At 42.8% G+C, this 23440-nt stretch overlaps 3 protein-coding genes across 3 annotated transcripts in view; 2 read left to right on the top strand and 1 right to left on the bottom strand.

Moving 5' to 3' along the window:
- Window positions 1–23440, top strand: part of LOC311045769 (uncharacterized protein) — a 103792-nt gene that overhangs the window by 21160 nt on the left and 59192 nt on the right. The window lies entirely within an intron of this gene.
- Window positions 761–2894, bottom strand: LOC311045920 (uncharacterized protein; the record flags this gene model as incomplete). Its single annotated transcript, XM_084057992.1, is given in 7 exon segments — window positions 761–887; window positions 889–1044; window positions 1046–1396; window positions 1400–1588; window positions 1590–1653; window positions 1655–2106; window positions 2826–2894. Coding segments are annotated over 7 exon segments (1377 nt in total). The 3' UTR covers window positions 761–791.
- LOC311045919 (uncharacterized protein) lies at window positions 3227–22270 on the top strand (the record flags this gene model as incomplete). Its single annotated transcript, XM_084057991.1, has 6 exons — window positions 3227–3233; window positions 5561–5737; window positions 6843–7072; window positions 10962–11149; window positions 17744–17873; window positions 22112–22270. 6 exons carry the CDS (start codon window positions 3227–3229, stop codon window positions 22268–22270), a joined length of 891 nt encoding a protein of 296 aa, XP_083914117.1.

The raw sequence follows: 23440 nt of genomic DNA, 5'->3' as shown, positions 1-23440 counted from the left end.
AACACACTGGAACAGGAAGACACTTTTTCAATGATGGGGAAAGGATAGAAACTAGTGATGCGCGGGGTTGACCCGTAACCCGCGGGACCCGCCAGTCAGAATTGGGGTCGAGTCAGAATTTCAGAGGCAATTATGCGGGCTGCGGGTAAGCGGGTCAGCCGCTCTCTCACGCAAAAAAAAAAGAAAATCACATGCTCTTGTTTTGTCTTTATTCCTAATCAGAATAAGAATAATAACAATAAAACAGTTTGAATACACTTGGGGATTATTTTCTAACCATGATTTTACAGAAATCCCTGTGAATTTATTCCAAAAATGTGTTGTACTAAACTCTGCCTCCTGGTGGCTGCACACTGTGTGTGTGTGTGTGTGTGTGTGTGTGTGTGTGTGTGTGTGTGTGTGTGTGTGTGTGTGTGTGTGTGTGTGTGTGTGTGTGTGTGTGTGTGTGTGTGTGTGTGTGTGTGTGTGTGTGTGTGTGTGTGTGTGTGTGCAATCAGCCGCAGCTGTTGAGGTCAAGCTGAGGTCATGCTCAAACAGACACACGGACAAAGTCAAGAGTAGAGCGGTTGGCACTGCTAAAAATGCACATGTGTTTTGCGTGTGTGTGTGTAGGTTATTATAGTTGACAAAAATTAACGAAATAACTAAAACAAAAAAAAGTTTTGGTTAATGTTTTTTAACCAAAAAACATTTTGGTTAACTGAAATAAAAATACAAAATATTTATTTCTATATGTGCGTGCGTGTGCGTGTGCGTGTGCGTGTGCGTGTGCGTGTGTGTGTGTGTGTGTGTCAGTGAGCGCTGCTGTTGGTGCCCCAATCATAAGGAAGGTAGGTGACTCTGGTCCTCTTCCCATCAGAGAGGACTGTCTGCAGGCTGCTCTTCTTAAGGAGAGTCGCCCATGTGCTCCATCACCCAGTGCAGCAGCTTCTCGTCGGTGCATCCAAAGTCAGCTTTGTACCACTTGAAGATCTGGCTCAGTCTCACTTCTCCTTTCCCACAATCCACCACGCAGCCGTCGTCATTCTCCAGGAAGGCCTCGGCCCGCCGTACGCAGCTGCTCGTCAATGTCCTGTGGAGTGTAGGTTTTGATGGGTGGACAGCCCTGAACTCCACAGTTCAGGGCAAAATGGATGAGGGGCTCAGCATCAGGGAGAGCCACCTGTAGGCGAGGGTCCGTCTTGGAGAAGGGCCTGAGGAGCTGAGCTATGCCTTTCCTGTTCCCTCTCAGAACCCCGTCCTCAATGTCCTGAAGGGTGAACACATCCCCTCCAATGAGGTAGCTCACATGGGTAAAGAACAGGTATCTCTGCCACACGTTGGTGGGGGGCCCCAGGCGAAGGTAGCCGTGGATGACCAGAGCGTTGTAGGCGTTGATGAAGAAGGCCAGCTTCTCCTATCTGCTCAGGGACAACAGCTCCAACCTCTGGAGCTGCACCGCCAGCTCACTGTAGCGCTCAAACAGAGGACTCACCGACATGCCCTTATAGTCTACACTCTTGCCATCAGCAGACAGATACTCAGAGAATAGCTTCAGGATCATCTCCCTCAGAAGAGCTGAGAGATCAGCAGCCTTCAGGGGGGGGCACAACTGCCGTCTGTCCTACATTGAGGGCCGAGTGGGGGTCGTGCTCCAGAAGCCTGTACAGTTTGATGACGTTTGTCAGGGCCACTCACGCTCACCATGTACTTCTTCTGCAGCAACGCACGGCCGGTGTCACAGGCATCGGCCCTGGCCATGCCCTTCTCTTTGAGCAACCAGCCCATCAGGTCATCACCTAAGAAGCTCTTTTTGATTAAACTCAGCCTCTTCCAGTGACAGCCAATCACAGTGCTCTGTTTGAGCTCTTCAACCAGGTTCGCCAACTCGTCTCTCTCACAGCTAAACTCTCCGTCGGGTTCCCCAGGCAGCTCTGAGCCTTCAGCAGAGGTCTCCTCAGGAAGAGGCAAGGCGTCCGACTCTACTGGATCCTTCATCACCAGCTCTACCAGCTTGCCTAGCGCCTCCGGAGACAGTTTCTGCAGTTCGTTGTTGCCTCCGACGTGCACGTGGTTGAAGAAGATCAGGGGCAACAGTTTTATAGGGGGGGGGGGGCAAGGGGGGCACTTGATGTATTGATTTATTGATTTATTTTTTTAATCATAATGAAAAAAATATTTTTATTTTCTTCCCCGATTGACATCTAGCTATTTATTGAGTTCTCATACGGATTTGTCATTTGCATACAAGTGGCATTAGGCATTGGAAATGAAACGAAAAGCCTGCCAGATACTTATAACATGGTGTTATTAAAGTGACCACCATGGAGTTAACAAGCATAGGTTTTTCGTCTGAAAATCTAAATCAAACTAATAAGGACTGTCTATCTGTCACCCTGACGTGTGTGTAGGATACAACACGTAAGCAAGCTGTGACACTTACATGGAATGTTACATTATTAGTTACATGGTTTGTTTTGCTTACTTTGCAACTGTCCGCTAGTTTAATTGTTTTATTGGCGTACATAGGCTACTTTGCAGATGGAGTACCGTTTTTATTCAGTGTTCATAATATAGGATGATGTATTTGCACTTAGTTAGGGAGAGTTAGCCCATTTTTTTATCAATCTGTAAAATAAATGCTTACCAATAGCTTTCTTCACAAATTTGTTCCAACCCAACTCCCTTGGGAACCCCAAGAATCAAAATATACCACTCAACAAAGATAGATAAGTGATAGGCCCCCTGAAAAGTAGGCATGGCCGATTTTATGGCCAGGAGTATTTTTTCTACTATAAACTAATGGTTGGAATGGATTCAGCACCCCCCAAAACCTATAATTAGACATCCCTTAAGTTCATATTGGCAAATTTAAAAATGTCCAGTTGTTTGCCCAGGCCCTCCGGGTACCCCATCTTTAATTGGCTCCCACAAAGTTTCCCAAGGTAGTTGGGTTCTGAATTTGTTCCAGTAGACACCTTTATGAACACATTTGTGAAGAAAGAATTTATTTTCCAGATTGGTCAAAAAATGGGATAACTCTCCCTTAACTGTATACTGATGACAGTAGATTTACAGTGTTGTCTGTTGACAATTTGTTGATCTGTGATTCCAGCCCACCTGCTATTTACAGAGGATACAGGATAGGTGGGCACTATAGGGACATCTTGATGTAAAATTGGCTATTTTGTACAAATTGTTTAAAAATGTAATATTTGAAGTAATGTAAAGTATACATGATGTGAACATGCATGGTACATCATTGTCATTGTGGGATCGCTGAAGCGATCACACTACTGTTATTGTCAATATTTATTTATGTCACCCCTGTTTTTTGACACCTAACTAGTCCTTCATACTTTTAGCTACAAACTCCGTTCCAACTCTTCAACGTTTGGCCTACTCAGGACATGTCGGCTTACATTCAAATTTTTGAAATAATTTGTACTTTTAGAGATATTGCACTTTTTACTTCTAAAAAAAGCCCATTCATTTCAATGGGGAAATTCATACTTTTAGCTAGAAACTCCGTTCCAACTCTATAACGTTCAGCCTACTTAGGACATATTGGCTACCATTTGAATTTTTGAAATAATTTGTACTTTTAGAGATATTTCACTTTTTACTGCTAAAACAATCCCATTCATTTCAATGGAGAAATGCTATTTAGCCACAGTGGAGCCTAGCAACTGCTTATTATACCCTAACAACACCATATTAGAGCCTAGCAACCACCTATTATACCCTAGCAACCACCTATTACATGCTAGCAACCACCGTTTTACCCTAGCAACCACCTTTTGTACCCTAGCAACCGCATATTAGACCATATAAACTGCATATTAAACCTTAGCAACCCCCTATTAGACCCTAGCAACCACGTATTACACCCTAGCAACCACCTGTTTACCCTAGCAACCACCCGTTTTACCCCAGCAACCACCTGTTTTACCCTAGCAACCACCAATTAGACCCTAGCAACCACCTGTTAGACCCTAGCAACCGCTTATTAGGCCCTAGCAACCACCTGTTTTACCCTAGCAACCACCTGTTTTACCCTAGCAACCACCTATTAGACCCTAGCAACCGCCTATTAGAACCTAGCTATCACTGTTTTACCCTAAAAAAATACATTTTACACTATTCAACACTGCCAACACTATAAAAACTTTTAACATTAATACTTTAACACCTTTCAAACCTTTCACACCTTTCACACCTTTCAAACCTTTCAAACCTTTAGAACCTTTCAAACCTTTAGAACTTTTAGAACCTTTAGAACCTTTCAAACCTTTAGAACCTTTAGAACCTTTCAAACCATTCAAACCTTTAGAACCTTTCAAACCTTTAGAACCTTTCAAACCTTTCAAACCTTTCAAACTTTTCAAACCCTTCAAACCCTTTAAACCTTTCAAACCTTTCAAACCTTTCAAACTATAACACTACTAACACTATCAATACTCAATACCTGCAACATTCTTAGCGATCCCACACTGTTTCTTCAGGAACAGTACTTTCTAGTTATTAATGCTATCCTTCAACTTCTTGTTTATGTCCAAAAATGACTGGATATACAGGTTTTGTAGCAATTTGTAGAAATATTAATATTAAATGCCAATTTAACACAAAGGTGAACCCCACCCCCCTCCGACAAAATCCTGCCCCCCCCCCCCCCCTTCCTGGCAGAGGCTAAAATCGCTTATGTTAGCATCCAGTCAGTCATTGTACGTACTTATTAATATTAAATGCCAATTTAACACAAAGGTGAACCCCACCCCCCTCCGACAAAATCCTGCCCCCCCCCCCTCCTGGCAGAGGCTAAAATCGCTTATGTTAGCATCCAGTCAGTCATTGTACGTACTTACAGTAACATCTCACACATTTAACTCTGGAGTAACATCCATTCTGAGGACTGTACTGATACTGACAGTGAGGGAAGAATAACACTGAAAACAACGGTCAGGGATGCGGGAAGTGGGGTGCTGAGGGTGCTGCAGCACCCCCTGCCGTTGTGAGGGAAAAAAAACGCGTGCGTGTGTGTGTGTGTGAGAGATTTTCTCCGGTGGGCGCGGCTCCCCCAAAATAATTAAATCACATAACCCTAATCCAACCCTAACCCTAACCCTAAAACCGAAATAAAGTAACAAAAAAAGTAACTTTATCCGCAGGAAACCCGAAAAAAATCGCGCATGCGCGAGGGGCCCATGCTCGAGGGACCCATGCACGCGCGCGCATGTGTCCCGTTTACCAGCACCCCTTGCTCTAAAGTACTTCCCGCGTCCCTGACAACGGTAGAATACAGTATCCGTGCAACACATTACAGAACTCTGGCAACTGAATTTTGGGGATCCCGCGGGATCAATGAATATCTAATACATCTAATCAATCAATCAATCAATCACAGCAGGGCGACCGACCGGACGTCCCTCTGGGCTATAGGATGTAGACTCAATGTGCTGAGTCAGCTGATATTTATCTTCCAGGTCTCAAAGTTTGTTCAACCTTTGTTTTTGTTGTTTATGTCATTGTTGATGATGTTGTTTTTTATGTCGTTGTTGTTGTTGTTGTGTTTCCTCCATAGACGTGTCGCTACAGAGTTTCACGGGAGGGCTGGTTCTAGAAGAATCATGTGACGATTCACCCAAACAAAACCACAACATCAGTGACCCAGAGGAAGTGCTCCCCAGACCAGAACCATCCATTAAAGAGGAACAGGAGGACGAATGGAGTGCCGGGTTTGAAAACCCTGAACCTCAGGGTAGGACTGTACAATATACGGTTTCAACATCGACATTAGCCACAAACAGCTTAGACGTAGAGGGTACCCCAGCCTCTAGGTTGTGATTGACAGCCCCATTCATGAAACAGAATAGTCCAATCTGATTGTATTAAACGATGATAAACTCATTGTAAAAACTTTCTGTCAATAAACGTGCAGCTGTGAGTCAGTGGTTCTCAAAGTGTAGTCCAGAGACCCCCAGGGTTCCGTGAGGGGGTTCCAAATGGAGTAATTCTTAATAGAAAAGGAAAACTTATAAAGTTCAATATAAGGATTTCTTGGTAACTGGTCTGTCAGGAACATTCTGCCCCCTCAGAGCTGTCATGTTGAGTCGAGCACAGTATTGAACGATTGTTTTATTTCCCCATAAATCACCCTGATCATTACTAGAGATATACACGTTTAGAGATCTGCATATATCTGCTGAAATTATGTAACTGCTTCTTTTCTATATTGCAATCAGTGTTCATTTTGTTTTACTAAAACTATGACGAAAAATGTTCGTCGACTGCCTTTTTTCACTGACGAAAACTAAATAAAAACTGAGCTTTGATGACTAAAACTAAGACTAAATATACATAGACAATTTTGTCAACAAATAAAAACTGGACTAAAATGTTTAAAAAAATGTTTTTTCCACTACTACTAAAGGGAGTAGTGGAGAAGAGATCCAGTAGAACTAAAAGACAAGTCATTTTATGTTTGGTTGCGCTTGGGTGTTGCGCTCTGAAAATAGCAGATCTACAAGCTCACGACGCGTTGTGAGCTTGTAGATCGGCTTGTGATCGGCTATTTTCAGCATACAACCAAGTCTAAAATATGCCATTACGTAATACATTATTGACAACAAAATCAACCGTAGATTTAGTCGACTAAATATAAAAATGTAGTAAAGCTAGACTAAAACTAAACCTTTCAGATGACTAAAATATGACTAAAACTAAATGAAATTGTATTCAAAAGACTATGACTAAACTAAATCAAAATTTGCTGTCAAAATTAACGCTGATTGCAATATATTGCACTAAAAACTAAAAAATACCCATAAATATCGCCATGTCGTTGTTTTTCCAATATGTTTCAGCTCCGCCTCAGAGACATGAGATGGACTCAAAGGTCATCAAGTTCATCTACAGTCCTGTCTGTAAGAGTGAGCAGCTGAACACAGAGCCCTCTCCGACCCTCTCCGACACCGAGGCGCAATACACCACGCCGCCACCAGAGGACACTGTTCCCTGTACCTCTACGGAGCCCTGCGGTGCCGCTGTTACAGCTGTGTTCTGCCTCCCTGCCGACTTCCAAACTGTCACAGAGGTACACCTGTCACTAATCAATTCAAATCTAATCTATTCCGATCTAATCAAATCAAATTACAGTGATTCCCAACACAAAGTTTAGTAATGTTTTGGCACAAAGTTAGACCATTCTATTTTTCTTGGATCTTCAACAGGGTTTCCGGGGATCCCTAGGGGGTCCTCAGAGTTACTACAAGGCGTCCGGCAAATCTTTGTGAGATAGGAACTTAATTATTTATTTGAACTTGAACCTTAGCATCCCTATTCTGGGAGGAATATTCGGCAAAGAAATAGCCGATCTGTAAGCTCAGAACGCGTCGAAGTGTGTCACGTTGAGAGCTTGTAGATCTGCTATTTTTGCCAAACCATCTGATGTAGAGGAAAAACAGAGCAGACCAATAACTCAAGGGTTTACGTAGTTAAATGTCAGAAAATACACATGAACATGAATCCAACATATTAATAGAAAAGATAATGTGTAAACAAACAAAAAACACTGATGATAGTGCTGCCAAACAAGTCTATGAGGCTATCTATGAAAAATGCAACATCATTGTACAATAGGTGTAGGGGGTCCCTGCTTCATCTCTCTCTCAGCTAAGGGGTCCTTGGCCTGAAAAACATTAAAAACCTGTGCTATATTTTATGCTTCTTTTTTTTTCCTAACCTAACACTAGCCCTAACCCTCGAGGCATGGCACACTGAAGCAAGAGCCTCATTCTTGCACCAAATTATGATTCCTATAGGTGAGGAAATGGGGTAAAATGTAGTGGAAAACTTAACATTGTTAAAAATGTGTGACTATAAATGGTCATCTAACACAGTGGTTCTCAAACTTTTTCAAGTCAAGGACCCCCAAATTGATATGTTTTGGCTGCGGACCCCCATCTCAAAAATATTTTGTGCCAGGGACCCCCAGGAGCAAAGATTTGAATAAAAAATGTCTGCTTTAAAAAATACACATTCAAAGATGTGCACACATTTTCAAGATTTTTCAAAAAATAGCATATCTACAAGCTCATAGTGCGGCACGAAGTGACACGCTATGAGCTTGTATATCTGCTATATTTTGAATAGTATAAAATAAGGTTAACCCTGCAAGACCCACAGTTGCAAATGTGCGACATTTGTATTTTATTTAAAAAAAAGGGTATAAATCTTTTGTTTTCCTGTTCTTTTTCACCTAAACATCATCATTGGATCCTATTGTTTAGTCTTGCAATGTTATTGGCCAGGATATTTGCATATAAATACCCCCCACAGAGGCAGGAAACGTCACAACTGAAGGAAGAACAATCTCTTTTTCACTGGACGGGATTCCTCACAAAAAAAGTAAGTAAAATGCCTGTAATATTTTTCTGGGTGATCATTAGAATGTCTAGAATATGTACATATGTTATTATTGTGAAAGATATCCCCCACATGTAAATTAGAGCATGCTTTATACTACAGTGTGGTAGCAAATAGCAATGGCACCTGTTCAGCTTGATGCAATCCTATCTGGAGGGGAGGGAACAGTTGGTGGAGATGAACGGAACCCTGTCCCCCCCTCCCAGTGAGCTGTGGCGTTCTGCAAGGAAGCATACTAGGACCTTTACTGTTCCTAATATATGTGAACGACATGTTGCAGCTTGTGACTGCAACCTGTTCCTGTTCGCGGATGACTTGGCTCTGCTGGTCTCGGACAGGGACAGTCTGCAGGTTGAAGAAACTCTCAGCTCTGAACTCGATACGATCCGCATCTGGCTCGCTGATGACAAACTATCACTACTCCTGGGTAAAACTGAATCCATTCTCTTTGGGTCTAGTTTTAACCTCAGCTAGGCCGACATCTTCACAATCAAAGTGGGTGATGATGTTATCACAAGAAAAAGGAAATTACCTACCTGGGTTCCATCTTAGGGGCAAACCTTTCCGGTGATAAAATGGCAGCAAGAGTCATCAAAAAGGTCAACCAATTAACACGTTTTTTGTATAGGATTTCCTCTCTAGTCAGTAAGAATACCTTGAGGATTCTTACAGGGGCCCTCACCCAAGGTCATTTCGACTATGCATGCTCCTCGTGGTACCACAACACCACTAAGGCCTTAAAAATAAGGCTCCAGACATCCCAAAACAAACTAGTAAGGCAACTTCTTGGCCTCAAACACACAACTCATCTAACCCTTGCTCACTTTGCTAGGGTGGCTCAGGGTTGAGGACAGAGTGCAGCAACTTGTAATGGGCCTGGTCTACATGATACACCACAACATCGGGATACCCATGTACCTGTCAAAGTATTTCAAAAACGTAAATGAAGTCCACAATCGCAACACCAGAGGTAGCTCCACTGATCATGTCTAACCCAGATTTGGCGAACAAGGGGTTGAACTCATTCTCCTGCTATGCAACAAAATGTGGAATGCCTTACTAAAAATAGTGAAGGAGTGTAAAACCCTGGCCTACTCACTTTCAAAACTGCCCTAATCAAATACCTTCAGGGGGCTGCAATTTTTTCCCCTTACCTTTAAAATGTTTATATGATGTTCTGCATAGTAGTGTGTATCTGTCTGTCTTTTAATTTCTCTATGAATTGAGCATGTGAGGATCCCATTTGAAACAAGCCATTGAGGCTTTCATGGGCGATCCATTTTAGTTGACCTTGTATTGTAAACTGTACTTCCATGTGCTTTTTCTCTGCAATATTCTAAATAAAGTCTTCAATCAATGAAATTCACCTGGCTAAGTGGAGTCTTATAGTTTTCACAATACATTTATACAGTTATATGTGTATTTTCCCCACATTGCATTACTAAATATATATATATAGATATATAGTGTAGGCTATATGTGCATTTTAACTTTCATTTCTAATTTCCAATAATATTTGTAACCAATTTGTATGTTGTAACCAATTGTGCTCACATTCATTTATTCTGTTCTAATCAGGTGAACGCTGCAGTCAACACGCCAAAGAGGGGACGGCCATCTTCAGCTCAGAAGAGACAACTGGAAGAGAGTCCAAGCCGCCATCCACGCAACGCAAGGCACCACGTCAACATCGGCCATCAGACGTGCGCCAGGACCAAGTTGGACACCTCCCACGGAAGACACAGAGAATAGTGGCTGTTCAGGGTACACCACCTTACTCTGCCACAAGTGTGATGTTCGTCTGTGCATTTCAGGGGACAGAAACTGCTTCTGGGACTATCACTGCTAAAAAGAAAGTGATTGTAAATGGTGTTCAAAATGACTTGCAGTCGCTTGGTGGATGAGAGGGGCCCGTTTCATTTTGCGGAGCAGGTGTGAATTGTCAGGAATTGGTCTCCGGTGGAGGGCTGTTTGCGGCTCTTTAGCGACGCAAATCAGAGTTGGCCAGAGTTGGCCAGACGGTTTTGTGTGACCAGTGTATATTGTAATTAGGTTTCTTTTGTACATTTATTGTACTGTTTTTCATTTTGTTGTTCTTTTAATAAAATCACTATTCTTCAAAATATGGCTTATTGATGTTATTATTCATAAATGTAGCTATACTTTTCTGAGGCCAAATAATAAACCATAACCATATAAATGAACCCTTAAGTTGTTTTCGTGAAGTATATACATTTGCCATGTTATTCTGACAGTGAGTAAAAATGGCCTATAGGAAATTCTGCTACCCGATAGATTAACGATTAAAAAAAGAAAACACTATTTTCCTCTCCAAATTACTCCTACAACACCATCTGAAAGGTTGACATTTTTGTTTTTGCAAGTAGAAATATATCCGGGTCTTGCATGGTTGTTAAAGTGGTTAAAATGATTGTGATGCGGACGCTATAATCATGCTGGGGACCCCCGGGAAGCCCCCCCCCCCCCCGCCTTTGGATAAAAGCGTTATATAAATGTACCATTTACTGATCTATCTAACGTGTCACGCTGGTTGACAGCCCTTCGCAGACCCGGAGGCGAAGCTAGCGGCAGACGGCGGTGCGACGGCGCGGCGACAGCGCCTGTGGCTGTGTAAGGTGTGTAAGGTGTCGTTCAGCGACCGCGGCTCTATGATGAACCACGCCAAAGTCCACGCCGATGACTGTGTGCGCAAGTGCGGCATCTGTGGCAAACTGCAGCCCACCAGGTCAGTGATAAGCCACAGGGTTGCAACTGTTAATCAAACTAAGTGATTTAACCTCATTAAGACCGGGAAAGTATCTGTCTCATTTTAGATTTCTTTGGCTATTCAAAAATAGCAGATCTTCTACAAGCTCATAGCGTCTCTACAAACATTTTTAACTCAAATCTTTGCTTCTGAGGGGGTCCCTGGAACAACATATTTTGAGAGGGGGGGGGGGGGGGTCCGCGGCCAAATGCATTTTGGGGGTCCTTGAGATGACATGTTTGAGATCCACTGATATTATAGCAACATACGTTTAATTTTCACGATTTTTCAAAAAATAGCAGATCTACAGTACAAACTCATAGCACGGCTTTGAGCTTGTATATCTGCTATTTTTTGAATAGCCAAAGAAATCTAAAATGACACATATTCCACGAGTGGTTCTCAACCTGTAGGTCAGGACTCCCAGGGAGGTCCCCACATGATTTTGGGGGGGTCCCCATGATGACAGTGAAGTGACAATTTAAGGACTTTTAAAGGACAACTTTGTTTTTTTTACAACCAAGGTTTATGTTTTAGCTTGTAATTAAAGTAAAGAAAAGATGAGTGTTAAAATGTTTTCATTTACTGCTTTCATGGGCGATCCATTTTTTTTTAATGAGTTCATAAAAAATAAATAAAAAATAAAGATATCGCTGGGCTATTGTGTAAAAAAAAGACATATTTAGCCACCTGCCCGCATGCCCCCACCCACTGTAAAAAATATCGCAAAAATTGCTAAAGCTATAGAAAGTAGAAGTAATATAGAAGTAAATGAATAACACTCATCTTTTATTTACTTTAATTACAAGCTAAAACATAAACCTTGGTTGTAAAATAAACAAAGTTTAGAGAGAGAGAAAAGAAAAAGACCATTACTGCATCAAAAGTAATCAACAAACTACAACAAAAACTGGTCAAACATTGGCCAAATTGTCAAATAATATAAGAAAGAGGCAAACATTGTTCACAATATTTATATGTGGAACCGAGTCAAACAAAATGTAATGCCTCAACTCCTACATCCCAAGTGCTTGTCAGGGTGGGGGGTCTCCAGTTCAAATATGATTATTTTTGGGGGTCAGGGTCTGAAAAGGCCATAGAGGTGCAACTGTTAATCGGACTAAGTGATTCAAACCATTTAGACCTGAGGCCGATTCTAAAACTTCTTCTAAATCTGAACGGTTTTCTGAAAAACATATAATATATAGCAACATCTAAATGTGACACATCTGTCCTGGATTGAAAGCTATAAAGACATATAGGTTATAACAGGTCTGTCGATTATTAAAGAAATATTGATAATCAATCATTTGATAAGATAATCGATAACCAAGCAATTCCCGTTTTGGGCATGTCCTTATCGGGGGAAAGTTTGGGCCCAGGGGGGGTCTAAAAATGACAAAAATTGTGAAAATAACCGATCTGCAAGATCACAATGTCGCGATGCAACGCGCTGTGATCTTGTAGATCTAAATTATTAGTGCAGCAGGTTAATGACGTAATTGTTCACTTTGTGATGCAAGCATGAAATTTGGCACACATACTCTGTAAGGGACACTCTTATGGAAAAGGGCGCTGGCCACTCAAAAGTCCAAGATGGCGACCATTGTTTTCAAGATGGCCACCACCTTAGCGGAGCAGATAGTGATATAATATTTCAGGTTGTGATACAAGGATGAAATTTGACACACATACTCTCTAAGGGCCACTCTCATGGAAAATGTTGCTGGCCAATCAAAAATCCAAGATGGCGACCTTTTTTTTTCAAGATGGCCACCACCTTAGTGGAGCAAATAGTGATATAATCTTTCAGGTTGTGATACAAGGATGAAATTTGGCACACATACTCTCTAAGGGCCACTCTTATGGAAAAAGGCGCTGGCCAATCAAAAATCAAGATGGCGACCATTTCTTTTCAAGATGGCCACCACCTTAGCGGAGCAGATAGTGATATAATCTTTCAGGTTGTGATACAAGGTAGACATTTGGCACACATACTCTGTAAGGGCCACTCTTATGGAAAAAGGCACTGGCCACTCAAAAATCCAAGATGGCGACCAATCTTTTTCAAGATGGCCACCTTAGCTGAGCAGATAATAATTTAATTTAATCTTTCAGGTTGTGATACAAGGATGAAATTTGGCACACACACTCTGTAAGGGCCAAGCTTATAGAAAAAGGCACTGGCCACTCAAAGATCCAAGAAGGTGACCATTTGTTTCATGGCCTTCTCCTTAGCAGAGCAGATAGTGATATAATCTTTCCGGTCATGATACAAACATGAAAATTGTCAGGAGCAGTCTCCAAAGGTCACTTGACGATAAAACATTCACAGACACATGAAATGTGAAGATGGTGACCATGTTGTTTTTGTCCAAATAGTTTTACTCACATTTGCAACTGCACAGTGCTGTGCAGACAAACCCCAATTTGAAACATTTACACCTTCCACTGCACCCTTTTTTGCAGACGCATTTGGTGAGTTCTTGACAACTCTCTGCAAGTGGTGAATTGGCTGTCCAGAAGACCTGCCATTCTTCACCAAACATCTTCCATCCCCAGTCAGCTGGACTTCTGATTCTGGCTGACGCTGGGTGGATTGACCCCACATGCAGCCGGCCTGATACGCTGCGCGTTTGGTGTGTTGAAGCAGAGCTGCTCTTGTTGGAGGAATGGCTTCATATGGCTTCTGCTTTCAGGCAAACATGTCAAGTCTAGCTTCATCCACACTGACAGCTGTGCTCGATCGATCGTACATCAGGACCACAAACTTCTCCAGGATCTTCAGGTCATTATCATTCCGTTTGGGAGGATATTGGCTTAGTTTGGTGAAGATGGGAGAAGCCTCTGAGCAAATGTCCCATGTTTGCCAGGCAGTCTTTTTGCCTTTATTGCGAAAGGTGGATACATTATCGCAACCAGTGAAGGCATGAAAAAACAGTATGCCTCTGGTCTTTACTGGTCCAATACAGCGGCACAGGTCATGTACACCAATCCACCTTAGGCTCTGACCATGCCCAAATGCAACCCACAGCTGCTGGAGACCAAGGTCCTGAAGTGACGGAAACATAGTCCCATGACAAGAATGTCAGTGTCATTGGCTTTGATCATGATAGCTTTGCTACCCTCCTCTCCTCTGTGGCATGCCTGGCATGTACAAAGATCTGAGTATCAGCTTCCTCATGGAAACATTTGTCCAAACTAACCAGACTAGTTTCAGAGGTACTCAATACATCTGGTCCCTTGGTTACAACAACCATGTTTGGTACAGTCATGTGAGAAATCTTGTCAGCCAGAAAGTGGAAGAGGTCTGTCTTGTTGTCGTTATGTCTGAGGAAATTGCGCCAATTTGCTGGAACTTTATTCTTGTTTGTCACTTGCCGTCGACCTCCCTGGCCTCTTTTGGACCTTGTTTACATTTTGAGGCTTGATGGACTGTACACATCAAAGACGATGTGTGTACTCTTGTATTTCATGGCATAAGCAATATTGCGGGAACATCCAACTCTGCATAGTCTTCAAAGGTCTTTGATCTTTTTGGTGGTAGTGTGTGGACCAAAGCGGAACCATCTATGATAATGACATCAGTGTCTGGTTCTTGGTCTGGAGATGTGATGTAGGTCTCAAGAATGGAGGCCAGCTTGGATTTCTGGCAAGCATAAAGCTTTCCACTATCACTCAATGCAGCAGGAAAGCAAATTTCATCCTTGTATCACTGGGTTCCCCAATAGGCGGGCCATTTGCTGCCCACGAGGGGCAACTGTCCGGCCCGCACCAAGCTGCAGGCATGGTGTGAGTGATATGAAATGTGAGCATACCATAATCACAGTCATCCTCAATCATATTCCATCATATTAAAGGACTTTTTGGAGAGGGCTTTTAGAGCACTGCAGAGGTGCGTGTGTGTGCGCGTGTGTGTGTGTGTGTGTCTGTGTGTCTGTGTGTGTGTGTGTGTGTGTGTGTGTGTGTGTGTGTGTGTGTGTGTGTGTGTGTGTGTGTGTGTGTGTGTGTGTCAACGAGCATCCAGCTGATGCTCGTTGACGCTCGTTAATTTCATACTGGAAGACAATTGAGGTTTGACTGGGCTGAAACTTTATCTCAGTAAATGACGTGGAACTCCATATTTGGGCATGGCTGACATCATAGTGACTGGGCTGAAACTTTATCTCAGTAAATGACGTGGAACTCCATATTTGGGCATGGCTGACATCATAGTGACTGGGCTGAAACTTTATCTCAGTAAATGACGTGGAACTCCATATTTTGGCATGGCTGACATAGTGACAACATGAGCTTTGATTCAGCTCAGCTTAAAACCAGACTGCACAGTGTGAAGGACGCACATGGAGAGAGACATCGAGGAAGACTTCAACACCAACAAGAGGAACTATTAGCAGAGATCCATACACTTGATATTCAGCTGGTAATTGCCCTGTAATCAATCCTGGATTGTAAGGTCACAGATCACTAATTACATTCTTGGACCATTACAGCCCATGCATAGCAGAAGCTTTGACGATGAACCCACTGTTCCCGACAACGAGCCAGCAGCAGGGAAACTCAGAAGAAGAAAGACCTTACAGTTGTCAACAGTCTACCAAGACCTTAACGCAATCGGAAGTAAAGAGACGTCGTCTGACTGACACAGGAAAGAAAACTCACATCTGTAAACAATCTGACAAGAGTTTCAGTGAGTTAGGTAGCCTACGGAGACACCAGCGTATTCACACTGGAGAAAAACCTTTCTCTTGTAAACAGTGTGACAAGAGTTTTAGTCGCAATTCTCACTTGAAGACACACCAGAGTGTCCACACGGGAGAAAAACCTTTCTCTTGTAAACAGTGTGACAAGAGTTTCTGTTTGTTAGATGACCTGAAGAGACACCAGCGTATTCACACTGGAGAAAAACCTTTCTACTGTAAACAGTGTAACAAGAGTTTCAGTCGGTTAGATCAGGGGTTTTCAACTGATTTCGACCCAGGGACCACCATCCTGACTAAAAGCAACCTGGGGACCACCACTATTGTGCGTGGCGGGTCCATCATAGACCCACCCCACACAATAGTGGTGGGGGGGTTCATGTACCACAGGGAGCTGGAGAAAATAGCTATAATATCAATATAATATCTAATAAAATACAGAGATTTTGTTTGAATATGATGGAATATGATTAAGGATTACTGTGATTATGGTAAGCTCACATTTCATATTACACACACACAATTAAGTAAGAACTCCTGTAAGTTATTAAAAGTAAAAAAATAAATAAAAAAAAATTAAAGTTTTTTTTTTTTTTGCCAGGGACCACCTGCAATACGTCCGCGGACCACCGGTTGAAAACCCCTGGGTTAGATCACCTGAAAATACACAAGTGTGTCCACACAGTTAACCATTAACCGTTAGTATTAACCGGTTACCAATTTCTTAACGATTACCGGTTAACGGTTGGCCATCACTAGCTGCTGAAGATGCATACTTTTCAAGCACACTGTAACGACCAAATAAATGGTTGGTTCTCAACTTATTTAGTTTCAACTTATTTCCTTGTGTGACCCTCAACACAGGATTTAAAGGTTTCTTGACATGCTGGTTTTACAAAACATTAAGTCTTTATCATGGTCCTTCAAACGTGTATTAAAAGGTTTTAACTCAAAAATCCCCTCCAGTGAGCTATGTTTTTTTTATCTCTGTGTTCTGAAGCCTTTTCAGCTGCAATGAAAAGAAAACCTATTTGCCTGCGGTTGTCGCTGTTGAGGGATTTTGCCTGTCAATCATTACATTACATTACATTACAGTCATTTAGCAGACGCTTTTATCCAAAGCGACTTCATCATCACCTCTACTCTGCGGGGAGGGGGCGGGATTAATGGACTTTGACATCAAAGTCCATGGGCCAATCACAGCACTTTTCTGAGCCTATTCCGAAAACCCCAAACCACAGAAAATCCACTGAATGTTCAAAGTTTTGTTTTTTTGGGTGTAACTGAGGTCAGAAAACCTAAAAGAAATAATCCCAGGGCTAAATTATGAGTACCACAACCAATAATAATTACAATAATAATGGTCATAAGAGCAGCAACAGCACTAGTATATGCACTGTCACTGGAGTAGCGGGAACACCGACCCCCCCATGCCCCAATCTGTTCGCAGGTTGTGTGGCCCTCGGCTTGGTACCCTAGACATAATTTGGCCCTTGGGGAAAACTAATTGGGGATTGTATCACAACCTGAAACATTGGGGAACCCTGTTGTATCACAACCTGAAACATTATATCACCAGCTGCTCTGCTAAGGTGGCGGCCATCTTGGAAAAAATGGGCGCCATCTTGGATTTTTGAGTGGCCAGCGCACTTTTTCATAATAGTGACCCTTAGAGAGTATCTGTGCCAAATTTCATGCTTGCATCACAAAGTGAACGATTCCTTTGAAATCTGCCATTAACCTGCTGCACTATATGAATTATTTTAAAGTTTGCTTTGTTGCTCGCTTTGTTGTGTTCTATCCTTTTGAATACTTGTGTACCTGTATCTTATTATGCATTGTATGCCCTTTACTTGCTTTTTAATCTAACCAGGGAGGGTCTGTTGGAGCACCTTCAGACGCACGTGCACGTGTGTGAGTGCTGCGGGGAGACCTTCATTAGACTGGTGGACCTGTCTGTCCACATGCGCTGTCACACCGGAAAGAAACTCTACACCTGTAAGGTAAGACAGGCAGGCAGACAGACAAACAGACAGACAGGCAGACAGGAGAGACATGTTCTGTCAAACCACATTTCTGTCACCACAGTCACATATGTTGTCCGTATTGCCAGTGGACTAACTTCGTACATCCCATGATTAGATTTTTTTAATTGCATGTTTTATAATTTCTGAAATAGTTTACTTTAATTTGACAATGTAAGTCACAGGGGGTTTGATCGGGCTGAAACCGTGCCCAAATATGGAGTCATACGTCATAGATATGAGATGACTGACTAGGTCAGTGGTTCTCAAAGTAGGGACCAGGGACTCTCTGGGTTCCTTGAGGGGGTTCTAAATTGACCCTTACAAGCCAAATGGACCCTGACGGATCCATTTGGTTCCATTTATACACTGTCAGAGTTAAAGGATCTACACCATGAATTTAAAAAATATTAATAATATTTAATATTTCAAAAGGTTTGAGCCAAAATCAAGCCTCAGATATACTCATTCCAACTAACTCTCTGGTTTATAAAGCACTTTCACTTGTTTGTATGCATGTTATCTCCTGGTTCTGTGTGGAAAAAGTAAAACAAAAAAATAAGAAAAAAATAATGATAAAAACAATACTGAAATACTGAAAAATGGGAGGGATTGTACCCTGACGTGACGTGACATCAGGGTGCAAATCAGTTTGGCCTGTTTTGAGACCAACTTACAGAAAACCCCAGATTTGCTGTGAAAGCCTGAGTGTTCAAACTGGGGTATTTTGGGGGATAGAAGAGCGGTAGGGGAGACCAAAAACACACAAAAAAGAGGAAAAAGTTAAAATTCATGGTGTAGTCCCTTTAACACTTGCGTGACTAACTGGTCAATCTGACCGTTTTTGAGAATTTAAGTGGATTATCTTCTCTCATGAAGCTCTGAGGAAGTTCCCCTTCCATGACTTTTCCTAAATATTCGCTTCAAATCCTGAATGCCCCGTGTATTATTATTATAATATATACTTATATTCTAATAGTAATCATTTCTACTCCACTACATCTCAGAGGCAAATATTGTACTTTTACTCCACTACAATTATTTGAAAACTTTAGTTACTAGTTACTTTGCAGATATAAATGATTACGTTATAAAACATACATTAACCACTTTAGCCCTATTTTATACCTAGGCTATTTGAAAATAGCCGATCTACAAGCTCACAAGCGACGCATTGTGAGCTTGTAGATCTGCTATTTTCTAACATTTTAGTACTTTTACTTTTGGTACTTTAAGTACATTTTGATACCAATACTTTTGTACTTTTACTCAAGTAAATGTTTAATTTTACATGGTGAAAAAGGGCACAGACCTGCCAGTACCACGCACACCTAGGCGCCAGACGCGGCCCGCACTGCAGGTACTTTAATCACGTTTTTATAGTCATGTAGTCACTAGTCCAAATATCCAATATATCCACAAGATCTAATAAGCATATTCATTGTGCTTTACAAATCATGTATTCACTCCCTCTCTCTTTCTCTCTCTCTCTCCCTCAGCCGACCACACCACAGCCGACCACACCACGAGCTGCAAAGAAAGGCCGGACTCCAGGCACTCGACAGACACCTGACACAGACACCCCGACAAAGAAGAGAAGGCAGCAGTGTCAGCTGGACAGATGTGGTGGAAACAAAACCACAGATGCCTGTCAGAAATGTCACAAAAGGGCGTGTGGAAAATGCGCTGGCGCTTTCTTTATGACGTGTTATAAGTGTCTCTAAATGTTTCACAAGAGAAAGAGAACATTTGTTGCGTTGCAGCTGCCACCCGGATAAATGTAGCAACAGAAACGAAATGCTCACATTTCATTGTTTTGCTTGTTTTTATTTCACACCAGCATTGAAAAAATAAATAAACGTTGTTGAATTAAGACACATTCTTCGTTGCTGTTATTTCTAACCTTTGATTGCCTTTCTACAAAACCATATTTGATAGACATAGAATGTCTTTGAAATTATTGTAATCCATCTTTCATTTCATGCGCAATGGCCTTTTTTAATGGAATGGAACTTTATAGTGTAGCTCTCATATAATAATATCTACTGACACACACAAACACATTGACACGCAGATATTGATTGATTGATGTACTTTATTTAGTAAGACATGAGAAAAACAGTACATGGAAGTACAGATTCACAATACACGGTCTACTAAACTGGAAGGCTCATAAAGCACTAAGCTTGTTTAAAATGAGATCCCCACACACACAAATCATGATGACATATAGGAGACAGACAGATATACACACCACTATCCCTTCATGCCTCACTGTTTTCTCAGGGCACACACTCAGAGAGACACACAACGCATGCAGTAAAATCTTCATAGACCTGACTGCTTATTTCTCTCGCAAAATTTGGCAACCCAAGTCACTTTCCCTTTCACTGCAAAGCTGCGAAAACAGGCACTTGGTGCGCTTTGTGACTGCTGTCAGAGACGTGGACAGTGATGACAGGAGGAGTGTTGGTCGGATCCCAGGTCCAGGGCCATTCTCAACCTGTCACGAGACTGCAGGGCCTTGGCGGCCATGGACCAAGCGGGAGAATATGGGTTAGACCACGTGCCGGCTATGGACCCTGCCATTGCGTCCTTAATAGTGTCGCCAGATGAGGCCCTCAGACCGTATGCTCGCTGTCCACGAGCACAATGCAGGGTCACTGATGACTACCTCGCCAAGAGCTACGATATAGCAGCTCGGGCGGCACGTATCGGAAATTCTCTTTCCCACCTTATACTGGCCCTAGACCAGTCCCTCCGGACGGCAGGGGGGGGTGATGCCCCGTCACAGAGCCTGAGTGAGGCCTCACTCGCTGCTTTCGCCTATATGACGAGAGAACTTGGCAGACTGATGTCCACCCTGACCTTGGCCCGTCGCCAGGTGTGGCTCGCCCAGGCCCCGCTGTCAGAGGGGTGCAGGAGGACACTCCGCACACTGCCCGTCATTCCGGGCCAGATGTTTGGGCCTGCAGCGGCCCTGGTGCGTAGTGTTCAGGCGAACAGGTCCAGGTGGCAGTTTGCAGACTTACACCCAGCACCGTTACCTCAGCCTAGGCGCACAGGCACTCCTTGCCCAGCAGCCAGGGGCCAGAGCTCCTCGGGAGCCAGACGTCCCTTTCCTCGGCAGGGCCAACCCCAACAGGGTCCCCAACAGTGAGCGGCCAGCTTTCTGGCCGCTCACAGGCAGGGCTCAGGGCAGTACATCTGTCGGATCCAACCAGTCCATTGGGGCAGGACGCATTAGCTCACCCATGGCCACTAGACTGCCTCTTATACGCATTCCCTCCAATTCCACTGCTCGGGCTAGACGCTTCACAGAATAGCCACATGCTGTCACACGGTGCTGCTGGTGGCTCCATACTGGCCGGGGAGGATTTGGTTTCCCATGATCCGACGGCTTCTCAACGGAGCACCTTGGCCTCTTCCGTCGAGGCAGGTACTCCTGTCACAAGTAAGGGCCCATATTTGGCATCCCCAGCCAGATCGCCTCCAGCTTCATGATCTCAGGTGGCCGCCTTTCTCCTCGCCATTACATCTGCCAAGCGAGTGGGGGAACTCCAGGCCCTGTCTGTCGCTAGGGACTGTTTGAGGTGGACTTCGGATAGGTCTGGGGTTACTATGTGACGCAACATCTCCTTTCTTCCAAAAAGGCTTTCAGCTTTCCATATCAACCAGCCTGTCGGATTGACGGCTTACTGTATGCCCCACAGCCAGGGGCAGAGGGATTTCATCCTGATGTTGTGTTGCTGTGCCCCATCCGGGCCCTGAGGCAGTATGTGGACGTGACTTCTGTGTTTCGGAAGTCGGACGCACTGTCTCTCTGTTATGGAGGGCACAGGAAAGGGTGTGCCCTGTCCAAACAACGACTTTCTCACTGGATTGTTACTGGTCAGTAGGAATGAAGTAGAACGAGAGTTATGCATATAACTAAGGTTCTACAAATACCGGATGATCGCCTGATGATCGCTGTGTGCACCGCACCTATATAGGTGGCGTGCATGTACACAGGTCACGAGTGACTTTGTTGGTCTTAAAATTTGACCTATGCGCGAGCGAGCAATGAATATCCAGGTGTTGAAAACACTGCCTCTGGCGGTCATCCGGAATTTGTAGAATTAGTTATATGCATAACTTGTTTTATTATGACACGTGTCTTTCTTTGCTTAGTTTAGAACATGAATTATAAAAAATATCCTATTTCTTTTTGCCTGCAGGTGTGTGGGACAGCCTTCAGCCAGAAGAGGAACATGGAGACCCACATGCGGACGCACACGGGCGAGATGCCGTACCGCTGCAGCGGGTGCGAGAAAGGCTTCATCACCACGTCGAGTTTGAGCCAACACGCCGTGCCCGCGTGCCCGTGGGCCCGCTAGAGTTGCACCGATACAGGTTTTTTCTATTCCCATCCGATATATTAATTTGATAACCGATAATTACATAGCAAAAAAATTATACAAAACATGCATTACCATTATTTTTTTAATTGTAGGATAGGCTTCAAATAACAAAGTGCAGTCATATTATTAATATTGTTTGTTTTATAATGTTATGCAAGGCATGTAATACACACTATCTATCGCTTATCTTATTAAATAGCAAATAATGTACAAATGCCTTACATTTACATTGAAAGAAGAGATGTTCGTGGTTAACTGTTTAACCTGTAACCCTTCAGGAAATGCTAACCTGTTGATACTAACGGTTAAATGGTTATATTATTATTATTATTATTTTGTACAAAGGTACCTTTTGTTTTTACCCCTTAAGTGATGCCTGGAATCAGTCGCCATGTGGCAAAGGTACAACATTATGATTGTGTCAATGGCAATGCCTTACCAACAGAAACTCAGGGAAAAATGAATAAACTTATGGACACAGGAAGGTAGTTAATACATCTAAAAACTGTCTTTTTACGGAATTACACCGTATTGTGCAATACAGTTATCATCTGAATCAATATTTGAGCTTTTCTTCTAACAAAAATGTCATGGTTTGATAACTGAGGCAATTATGTAATAGACGCGACGATGGATCACAACGACACACGTTTGTATTTCTATACTTATGAGGACATCATTTTTAGGTGATTTTATGTGAGAGAAAACCGCATCAATGGTGAGAACATTACAAAGGACTTAAAGGGCAGAAGCATGGATTTACAAGACTATCTCAATTTCATCTCATCAATAATGTCAGAAAGAACGCACAGATGTGGAGACTCCACAACACTCAGCTGCTGCAGTGACATGACTGATCAGCGGATGGTTAAAGTCACCTACTGCAAGTGATCCCATTCTGCAAGTGGGATCACTTCGGGATCGGTGCAACTCTAGTGCCCGATCAGTGGTGATCTATGATCAGTGTTGGACAGACAAGTAATTAACTTGTTACTTTTTGAGAGCAGTAACTAGTAACTATAACTTGTTACTTTTTTAAAGTGACTTCGCCAACACTGCTTATAACTTATTTGAGCAAAATATTTGTCACCACTTCTCCAGTCGACCCCCTTGCTTTGTTAGGACACTGACACAGGTCCTTAGTTA

Source organism: Gymnoscopelus microlampas (assembly GCF_963454915.1).
Source record: "Gymnoscopelus microlampas genome assembly, chromosome: 5".
In the NCBI taxonomy this organism is placed as follows: Eukaryota; Metazoa; Chordata; class Actinopteri; order Myctophiformes; family Myctophidae; genus Gymnoscopelus; species Gymnoscopelus microlampas.
This window is presented reverse-complemented; position numbering and strand designations above follow the sequence as displayed.